We start from the raw sequence: 9,965 nt of genomic DNA, 5'->3' as shown, positions 1-9,965 counted from the left end.
ATTTTGTATAATTTTACTAATACAAAATCAAAAATATTGATGATCAACGACGGGAAATCAGGCATAAGAAAAAAAAACAGGAAGATGAATATGAAACCCACTAAGGGGGCGTTGAATTAACGTAGTAGTATAGGTTTGGAATTAGGAATGAAACCATGGTGGTATGGATATGGAACTTAATTCATAATACCATATGTTTGGTTATATCCGAAAATGCATATTTTTCTTTTATTTGATACATAAAGGTTTGGTATGAGTCATACGAGGTTGTTTTTTCGCATATCAGATATGTGTGGAAACACACATATCAACTAAAAGACAAATAGATAAAAGAGAAAAAAAGAAGTACCATTCATGTTTAAAAAAAGTACCATTTAATTTCTTTTTTGTCCTTTTTCCTATTTTGTCTTTTGTTCTGATATGCATTTGCCCATACATATCTGATATGCGCTTGTACTTCCTCTGAGTCATACCCATCTCTCTCCTTGGGTTTCTAAACCTCATACCTTATAGATTTGAGATATGTGTTTAGAAAAATACAAGATATGGGTTTTGCCCATTTTAAACCCATACCTCATACCAAACATTTAAGAACCAATGAAGAGATAGATGACGTCTTTCATAGGACATGAGTCGCATTAGCAGCTGTTGGTAACAAAATAATTGGTCATCACGGATTTTGAAGATAAAAGAGTGTAGATTTTGTCTCAATTGATAAATGAATGGAGTATCATCATTCTTATGATTGCGTTGTTTTTCTATTCACAAAGCAAATAATAATAAATTTTATTTTTTATAGTAACAAAATGGGCCATCATAAAAAGCAAAAGAAAATCGTAGAGAACAAAGTGGGATCATGAAGTTGCAATGGTAGTGAATTGAGGAGGCAAAAGTCATGACAAAGATGGATAAAAGTATGGATACCAAAAACTGAGAGAAGATTTTAGTGGATCAAAATTGTAAGGAGGGAAGATTTTGCGATGAGGGAGCAATGGTCAACAAAAGAGAAAAATACAATTAATTATACTGCATTTACGATTTATCAAAAACTCTCTTCGTCCAGAAATAAAAGTCACATGTACTCTTTAAATTAATTTGTAAGAGAAATAATAGTCATCAAATAGTCACATATGCTACTTTTGTGACGAGGTTTATTACTACGTTCTATAATCTGACGAGTAACTCCTTAAATAATTTTGGTCCTTGTGTCTCAAACTCTCTAAACATTGGAAAATAGTTTGTAAGTAGTACACCAAGTATATGAATAATTGGGACGTGGAAGTATTCTAGATAGGTGTAAATTATTAATAGAGAAACAAGTAAACATCATTGTAGTTGAGACTTGAGACTATTTTAGGAAAGACATTCGTCATTGATATTATTAGAAAACAACACATAGGGGTTAATTTTAGCAAATCAGCCATAGAACAGGCCACAGGCCACAGGCCACAGGGGTTATTTTAAACCAACCAGCCAGAAATAGGAATAATTCAAAGGATAGCCTTCCTTCCTTCCTATCAGAGGAGTACTCTTTATTGTAATATATGGTTGATGAATTAGATTAGGATGATGAGATTAGGTGAGGAATATAAACTGAAAATGGTACGGAGTAGTATGTATGATTATTGTCAACTGTCAAGGAGTCGTTCAGCAATCAACATTAACTGTAATTTTTTGCCTGAAAAACTTAACCAATGCTAATAGCTCATAGCTATTTTCCCCTAATTTCGGACTTGCGCTTGCATAACTTATCCAAGGCACACCTGGTCGACTAGCTATATCTGATACGCAACACTAACCTTCGAGTATGAACCTTGATGGTCCCTTTCAGTGCAAAGAGGAACACATTCAGTTCAAGCAGTGGAGTGAACTTACTGAAAACAGTTCCCATCAAGTTTACTGGAAAAATGAAGATTTATTTTAGAATATACTAATTTCAGGTTTAGTTACAGATGTTCACATTTATAGCAACCCTAGCAAATCTTGGGTGCTCCTGAAACCTAGAAAAAAAAAAAAAAAAAAAGCAGCTCCGGTAAGGGCATTTCCAAATATGTAAGTTAATGCCTTAGGTGCAATAGTTCTGAGAGAGCCAGAACTAAATTTTAACGACAATGGGCGTTACAACAAAAATTAAAGAATTTTAACATGAAGAGGGGGAGAGAGAGGAGACTACTGTGAAGATGGCTGTGGTTAGAAGGATCAGCCAGTCTCGGACGTCAACCAATAATTATCTTTAACTCGGCTTGTACAAGATTCGACCACCGCTACATTTTGGACTTCAGAAAAGAGACTGAACTGATTCAGGAGATGACATATTTGCTACACAATTGTACTGCAACCATCAATATTTTGCTGTTAGAACATATACATCAAAACTGTATTGAAAATGCTAGAATCCAACATCTTTTCACATGTAGACCGTTTAAAAAAAGGACCATTCGAACCAAATTGAGGAGCACTGGACCCATGAAGACTGTCAGGTAAAAATATGCATTTTAAGTTCCAAACCCCTAATAATTGAGCTTAGCAGACCCAAAGCTGACCCTAAAAAATACACAAAATTGCACCTAATTTAACAGCTCAACCTGACCTAACCCTAGAAAAAAGGACCTAACCTTAATGAAAAGGTACAAAAATGCACTTGAAACCCAGAAATTTAGATTGTCCCAAACCAGGCCGAACCGAAGCATTTGCACCAACAGTAAAGTATTCAAGCAGTGAAACTAGTCAAAAGATTTGGTCATGCGGATTACCTTTTCATGCCTGTACTTCTCCCGAATTGCGTTCAGTGTGCAATTAATTGTATTTAATTGCAAATCTTGCATGGCAGTTACTGTAACTCTGAGCTCTGCAGCCTTATAGCAAGTATAGTGCTCTAAAGTCGGATTCTGCAACAGATAATGCACAGTTAAACAGCAAGTTAGCAGGGAAATTTGTTTAGCAATCAAAACAGAAACACAAAGGTAGAGAAAATTATACTGACCCATGGATAATCAGATTGATCAAGCGTCCATCTGGCAAGAAATACTGCAGAAGCAGCAATAAGTGAAGGGAGGAATCTGAGAAAGCTGAACTCTACAAGAGTCAGTTCTGCTAGATAATTTGCCAAGTACTCTAAGTCAACCAAGCGATCCTGCAATTTCGAAAATGAATTTTGCAAGTTTTAGTTTCAGACTGGCTTGCACTTAGTACTAATGATAAAGGGTGATGATCTTTCTAAAGCAATATTCACTGCTGCCATGTCATCAACTTTAGTCAAGGCAATATCATCCAATTAACTAAATTTGACTTGCAGTCACAAATAGTCAAATACTGCCTTGAATAGCAGTCCTATATACTTCCTTGGATAAATTACTGCTATGATCAGAATTTAAAATGTACCTTGTAAGTAGCTTGAGCTGCATGGATATACCTCCTGTGGGAAGAAGAAATTATAATTAATAACTTGTTTTAAAGAAGGTCAACATAACATGATTACAAAGCCAGGTTGTTAGGATGTTATACAAACCTCAAAAATGTTTTTATGGTGGGAACAGATAGTTGAAAGCAGAGTGAGTTCAGAACTTTCCTCTCCATATTCAATACCTATAGATCAAACTTCACTTAAAAACCTTGATAATCGGGAAGAAACATAAACATATGTTCACATGTAAAGGAAAGGTACAGTGTGAAAGAGTGAAACAGTTTATAAAGATGATTATCGCAATACTGAATTAATCAAAATAGCGCTAGTAAGGATTCAATGCCTAAACAAACAAATTATCAGTAATAATTGGAATTCAGACATTAAAAACATCAGAAATGAGCTTAACGGCAAGAAATAGAATAGTAAAAAATCTAAAAAGGTCTACGTGTCAAGGAGAGAAAGACTACCTCTTCTCTAGCATAAGTGTTAGCTGTGATGTAGCAAAAGTCTTCGACTTGTGGGGCACTCATTTCTTCATACTTCCTGCGAATCAATTATTAAGAATGACCTCATTAGTTAACGAACTAAAAAATGAACAGTGTAGTTGTTGCTAACTTGCTATTATAGTGGAATATGAAGAACTAATAAGATAGCTAAATCTGGATAAAAATAGTACTAATTGTTTATCATAATCTTAGAAGTGGTGGATATAATCCTTCACCAGACAGCCAGACACGAAGAACCACTTACGAGGCAATCAGCATGCAGGTTACTCCCAGAAGCTGCAGTTTTTGCTTTTCAATGTAAATTCCAGAAAGATAACGATCAATGAGACTCACAGTCAGGTAAAGTGTGTCAGGAACCAATTTGTACTCTTCAGAGACCTGAGATAAATCACAAACAAAAGACTACCAAATTAAGGTGTGCATGGGAAAATCTAAAGTTGCAAAATTTAATGTTATCCTCCATAATTTAAAATACAAAGTTAATGGCGGTCTTTTTTCAAGGTCTTGTATTAAGCGAATATATTATAGTAATATACTAGTTAAATCAATATTAGTGACTTATGAGTAAAAAACAATCTTCCCCTACACGCATTTCTCTGAAAATGCAAGGATTAAGAAAGACACAAAAATGATGTGCTAAAAAATCATTATGGAAATAATAACCAAGTGTAGTTGATTATAATAGGTAGATATCAAATGCTATACTGCAACCAAATGAGAGGCAAAGTAGGCAAAATGAGACAATGCACTCCACAGGAAAGTTGTACATCAATTAACGCTTAGGAACATAAAAGAAAAAAAGGGACATTACACAGTGGTGTAGTGATTGTGGATTTAAAATCAGCCAAAGACTCAAACTCGTAGGAAAACCTCTACTTAACCCCTGGATTGCCCCACAACTCCACAAGACTCTTAAGCATCATCTGCTAAATGATAAAATTAATTTTCTAGATTCACAGTTACAAAGACAATAAAATGCATAGACTATTAGTCAAAACAGAAGTCGATAATTTCAGGCATGTTTTGATGGTATGCAAGTGATAGTTGTAAGTGTTGTAACTCTCACATGACGCTTCACAATTGTCTTTTATAGTCACAATAATATATTTTAACCTAATCAAGTTCATATTTTGATATTCACTGAAAATAGGTTTTCAAGTTTGTAGTCACATACACTAACCTCCACAAGCCAATCAATGAGAATTCCTCTCATGCTTGGACTGATATCATGCTGCACCTGTTCCATGTAGTCGACGCAAAGCCTTTGATTAAGCTGCAGGGAGGCAAAAACATAACATGATTAAGAAACATTTTATTGGAAAGCAAATCTGCCAGACCACCTTATAGTAAGTAAGACAAGAATCTGATTTTCAACAAATGAATAGAAGAATCCATAGCTAGCATAGATACACCACAATGACATGACTACAACTACTCAACAGCAATTCCAGAACCTAAAAGAGACTGGCCATATCTGAGGGAGAATTTTTTTTTATTATTTTTCTTCTATCCGCCTTCAATGTTATAGTAAAAACATGATACTTCAAACGCTAGCTTTATTGGTACAGATGCAAACATACCTCTGTAACACGTTTGTTCTCATATATATCTGAAACATAGAGGCTGCACATAAGAGGATCCTTTTGGTTCCAATCAATATCTATTACTGTTTGATGCTTTGAAGTTCCAGGTATGTCGTCAAGCTTGTCCTCTGTGTCAGAAACCATAAATGTCAGGCTTTCTACACAGATTGTGAAAGTTAAATTATGGAAGTCAATTACATAGTACGAGTAGTAGTATGCCTCATATGGAATCTGCATGCTTTATGTTCTTATTCTTATACTAATATATCTTCAGTGAGACGGTGTTAACATTTCAATTATTAAGCTAACATCACTACCCCACCTTCTGACTACTAAAATTCCCATAGATTACACGGTTTCAATATCCAACAATGAAATAATGTTCATAAGACTTACGCTATGTACCGTGTATAATGCAACAAAAATCAAGGAAATACAGACTACAATTATAGTGCCTGCAGTTATCAATAACTGTTTGCACTTCAGATAATGTACTACAGGAAACATAGAAGAATGCACTTCCTCGTGTTGCCCATGATCGTTCCAAGAATTCACAATCCGGAAATTTGCACTCTTTGTCTGCTTGTAACATTAATGGTTCAAACCAAAGAATCCATATATTGGTGGAGAGAAACGTTTAACACTACTACTTTTACTTGGAGTCAATACTAAGTCATGTTCAACATGTTTACTTGGAGTTCGGCTTTGCTGGCAATTGCTACAGGACCACTGAAGCCTAATAAACAGATATTTTTTTCTTCTGCTAGTTGTACTGTATATGCGAAAGAATAATACACATCTACACCCTAATGATCACAAATGGTTCTTGAAAAAAGGTAACCAAATACGAACCTTTCGGAAGCGTCTGAGAAAGCACATGTCTCTCTCTTGTTTCACTAGGAGTAAAATTAACTGGGAAGCTATTATCCAGTTTTGTGCGCTTATGACGTTCGCCATTCAAATTTGAACTATCACCAGCTATTGTTTTCTTCGCTAGTGGAACAACTTCTAAGGGTGCTACTGTCAACTTCGATATATCTTCAGCAATTTTGTCATTTGTGTCATCATGATCATGTTGATTTGTTTCTGAAACAGTTGGGTTGACCTTAGCACTCTTTCTGATGGGACCCTTCTTCTCGGGCTTAGTTTTCTGGTATTTGAAAAAAGAGGAGAAACTTCAGAAAGAACTACAGACAATACAGAGGTAATGTTCTTTTGAATCACTGTACCCAGAAGAGATATTGGAAATATGAATTTGTTTAGTAGCTTCTACTAATCTTAGCTGGAATATAACTTATATAGTGCGAATTTTACATGTAATCTCAATTAGAAGCCATGAATACATTTGAAATTTTACTAATATATCATAGCCTAATCAGTTAGAAAGAAATCATGTATTCTTACCTGAAATTTTCCTGCATTGAAGCAGCGAGCATATGATTTGTCACAAAGTACATTGGTAACATCTGTAAGTGTGGTTCTTCTCTTTTTCTGAAGACTGGAAGCTGGAGCTGTCGAATTGTTTTCATCCGATGCTAATCTCTTAGAGTTTGGTCTAAGAGCTCTACTCTGTTCGGGCAATGGAGGTTTCTGTATCGACTTCCCTGATGTACCAAGAGCTTTAGCCCTTGCTCTTGTAACACGAAGAGTAGGCTCTTCTACTTTGGCCGAGGTTAAATTTTCCTTGTTCATATCAACCTAGTAGAAGAGCACTGTATGCCTCAGTCTCAAATTCTGCACACATTAAACCTCTAACCCAATCAGAAACCTATGCCACAATTCACAAATGCTTGTAAGGTAGAGTGCCAAATATACAGGGTGAAAAGAAGGATTCAGAATTTAACATATATTCCAATAGAAGATATCAACATATAATCAGAAAAGGCTCGAAAATGTAGAAGTGATCACAACACAATATTGGACAACAACATTTGAAATGTGTGCTTAAAATCACATAGTGCCTGATTCTAAGCTAAGTTCGGTAAGTTTCACAACCCTCTCTCATCTCGGTGGCCTTAGTGTCTCGAAACTAAGATCAGTTAGAAGCCTTGCTTCCCTCTCAGTATGATTGACAAGGTTCTTAGTTCTCACAATGTTTTCAGGATTTCAATCACAGAACAGCAGGCAGTAAAAAAAAACCTAACCATGTATCTAACAAGTCAACCTCTACCCTCGACCTCTCACCCCGCCTTCACCCCTTCTCCATCCAACAAAGTTCGGAAAAATGTGATGAATCAACAATTCAACCCTCTTTTAATTCAAGAGAACCATACAACATAGTCCATATATGTGAATCCTTGCATTCAAATTTTTCCTCCAAGGTAACATCCATTGAAAAAGTGGATGGTCCTTGATCAAAACTCATTACCTTGTTTTATTTCTCACGTATGTCCATTTCCCTAGACTATCAGTCAAACCTATGGCTAAGATGTGAGTTGAGTAACTACCACTTTAAGAGTAATGGATATCAAGAGGCACAAACAAGTCCTATTAATTCCAGTCTTGCACAGGCGTATTTTGGTTAGTCAATGGAGTAATTACATGAACAATATGAACATACAAATGTACCACAGAACGAACCATTGACACACAAAGTCGAAATCCGAAGCTTTAACACATGAAATCGGATGATATCAGATGTACTGATTGTTTCACTAGATGATCCGTTGATTTCATTGAGCATCAGAGAAATTTTAATTTTAAATTTTTTTCAAATATAAATGTATGGAAAATTAGATTTCAAACCTAAGTAAAAGAAACAACAAAATCTGGGAAACGTGCTAAAACCAAATTAGTTGACTAGAACCTTAAAACCCTCAAAACCCTATTATCACTCACTGGAAAAAAAGAAAAAGGGGGAAAATAAAAATCAAACTACACTAGAAATATTAGCTCAACCCCAAATTTAAAATTCATAATTGGACGAACAAGAAACAAAATTCAGCTTGTTCTTCCGATTCCCACAAATAAAAAAACGAAATTTTCAAAAAAAAAAAACAGAAAATCCAGAAAATTACAACACTGGAAAAAGAGTAACAGGTGATAAAACCATGAAATTGAAGGAAAGGGTGTACAAATTTTTCAATAAAACACCATAAAACACATAGATCTGCCACAAAATTTCCGGAAATTGCAGAGAAAACCCGGAAAACATTTCTCCAATGTACAACAAAACAACAATGTGGGTAATCAATCATAAAATTAGAAACCCAGATTAAAAAAAACACAGATTGAGTAAGTCATCTTACTTAAATAGGAGAATGAGACACACAGTACAGAAGCTTCAAGAAAACCCCAGAAGAGTAAGAAATATTTTGAAATGGTGAAAAAAAAAATTAGAGATTAAAAATTAAATTATGATTAGGGTTTTGAAGAAATGGATCATTCAAAAAGATTTGAGGGGGGAAAAGAGAGAGAGAGAGAGAGGAGAGAGGAAATGGGAGAGGAAAAAGTGGGTGGGTTGATAATAAAAAGGGTTGAAGGTTGAAGAGGGGGAGGAGAGAGAAGAGCGGGAGGAGCCACAGTTTAAACTTCCAAAATTCAGACAGTGGGGAAGGGGGAAAGGAAAGGGATAGAGAGAGAGCAATGAAACAAGAGAAGAGGGGAGGGGTTGGAGTATAAAGCAATTTATTTTTGTTTATTTTTCTTTAGACTTTTTTGCTATTCTTGTTTTGTTATTTGTCCTTTGTACCACTACTTTTTTAAGAAAACACAAACGCATTTAATTCTTGGAATTAGGTTATGTTTGGCAAAATTAGCCGTAGCGGTTAACTTTATTGTTTGAGTAGCGGGTAACTGTTAGAGTTGTGGATACGGATAGTATTCCGTAATTATTGATAGAGGTGTTAAAGTTGCAGGTAACTAGTATAATGTTTGGACAAATAGCGGTTGAGATCGTAAAATACAAAAATAAAACAATATATTTAATTTATAACTTTATTATATTTTATCAAACACCACCCTTGAAACACACCCTTAAAATGGGAGTGCTCTCTTAGTCACTCTCTGACGCTAAAAGATTGAGTCGTTGCATTTTTATAGGGTTAAACTTTTAAAACTTGGATTCTCAGTAATTTATCCCAAAAATTGAATGTAGTTAAGTGGGAACCATTTTTTTCTTTGCGTACAAAATCGAAGGAAATAATGGTTTAAGACGTAATTTGGTGACGGTGAAAAAATCAAATGAAACAAATAAGGTTGTCAAAATCGGGATTCTTCTTTGAATCATAAAGGACTCTTACAATCAAATCGTAAAATAGTAAGATTTTACGAACAAGTATAATCAAATTTTATTCTCAAATTTCATTGAAACTGCTTATAAAAACTTATTAATTGAAATATATAGTTGTTTACTAGCTAAATAAGCAATAATTAACAATATTTATCTATTACTAACTTTCTCATCATGATCAAATTTACGAGGATTTCGCTAGTCAAGAAAAAGTATAGAATCGTGTAGGATCCTATATC

At 34.8% G+C, this 9,965-nt stretch overlaps 1 protein-coding gene across 3 annotated transcripts; it reads right to left on the bottom strand.

Annotated features, from left to right (window-relative positions):
• Positions 1-1,895: 1,895 nt before the first annotated feature.
• LOC110800916 (cyclin-A2-2) lies at positions 1,896-9,081 on the bottom strand. Of its 3 annotated transcripts, none has more exons than XM_022006240.2 (12): positions 8,744-9,081; positions 6,900-7,229; positions 6,348-6,645; positions 5,493-5,623; positions 5,087-5,185; positions 4,157-4,290; positions 3,874-3,949; positions 3,509-3,585; positions 3,382-3,415; positions 2,984-3,133; positions 2,754-2,888; positions 1,896-2,332 (listed from the first exon to the last, which is right to left on the bottom strand). In XM_022006240.2, the coding sequence occupies exons 2-12, from the start codon at positions 7,185-7,187 to the stop codon at positions 2,279-2,281; spliced, it is 1,476 nt and encodes a 491-aa protein (XP_021861932.1). In that variant the 5' UTR covers positions 7,188-7,229; positions 8,744-9,081; the 3' UTR covers positions 1,896-2,278. The 3 variants fall into 3 exon arrangements, with proteins under 3 accessions (XP_021861932.1, XP_021861933.1, XP_056691185.1); XM_022006241.2 differs by having other exon boundaries at positions 5,093-5,185; positions 8,744-9,080; XM_056835207.1 differs by lacking the exon at positions 8,744-9,081 and adding an exon at positions 8,076-8,093.
• Positions 9,082-9,965: the final 884 nt, after the last annotated feature.

Source organism: Spinacia oleracea, chromosome 1, assembly GCF_020520425.1.
Source record: "Spinacia oleracea cultivar Varoflay chromosome 1, BTI_SOV_V1, whole genome shotgun sequence".
Lineage (NCBI taxonomy): Eukaryota > Viridiplantae > Streptophyta > Magnoliopsida > Caryophyllales > Amaranthaceae > Spinacia > Spinacia oleracea.
This window is presented reverse-complemented; position numbering and strand designations above follow the sequence as displayed.

Excerpts from the sequence above, each read along its gene's own strand:
- LOC110800916 (XM_022006240.2), bottom strand. The coding sequence starts at position 7,187 with ATGAACAAGGAAAATTTAACCTCGGCCAAAGTAGAAGAGCCTACTCTT. Across the intron at positions 2,889-2,983 it reads ATCAATCTGATTATCCATGG|AATCCGACTTTAGAGCACTA; the intron begins GTCAGTATAATT and ends TATCTGTTGCAG. Across the intron at positions 2,333-2,753 it reads AGAAGTACAGGCATGAAAAG|TACAATTGTGTAGCAAATAT; the intron begins GTAATCCGCATG and ends TGATGGTTGCAG.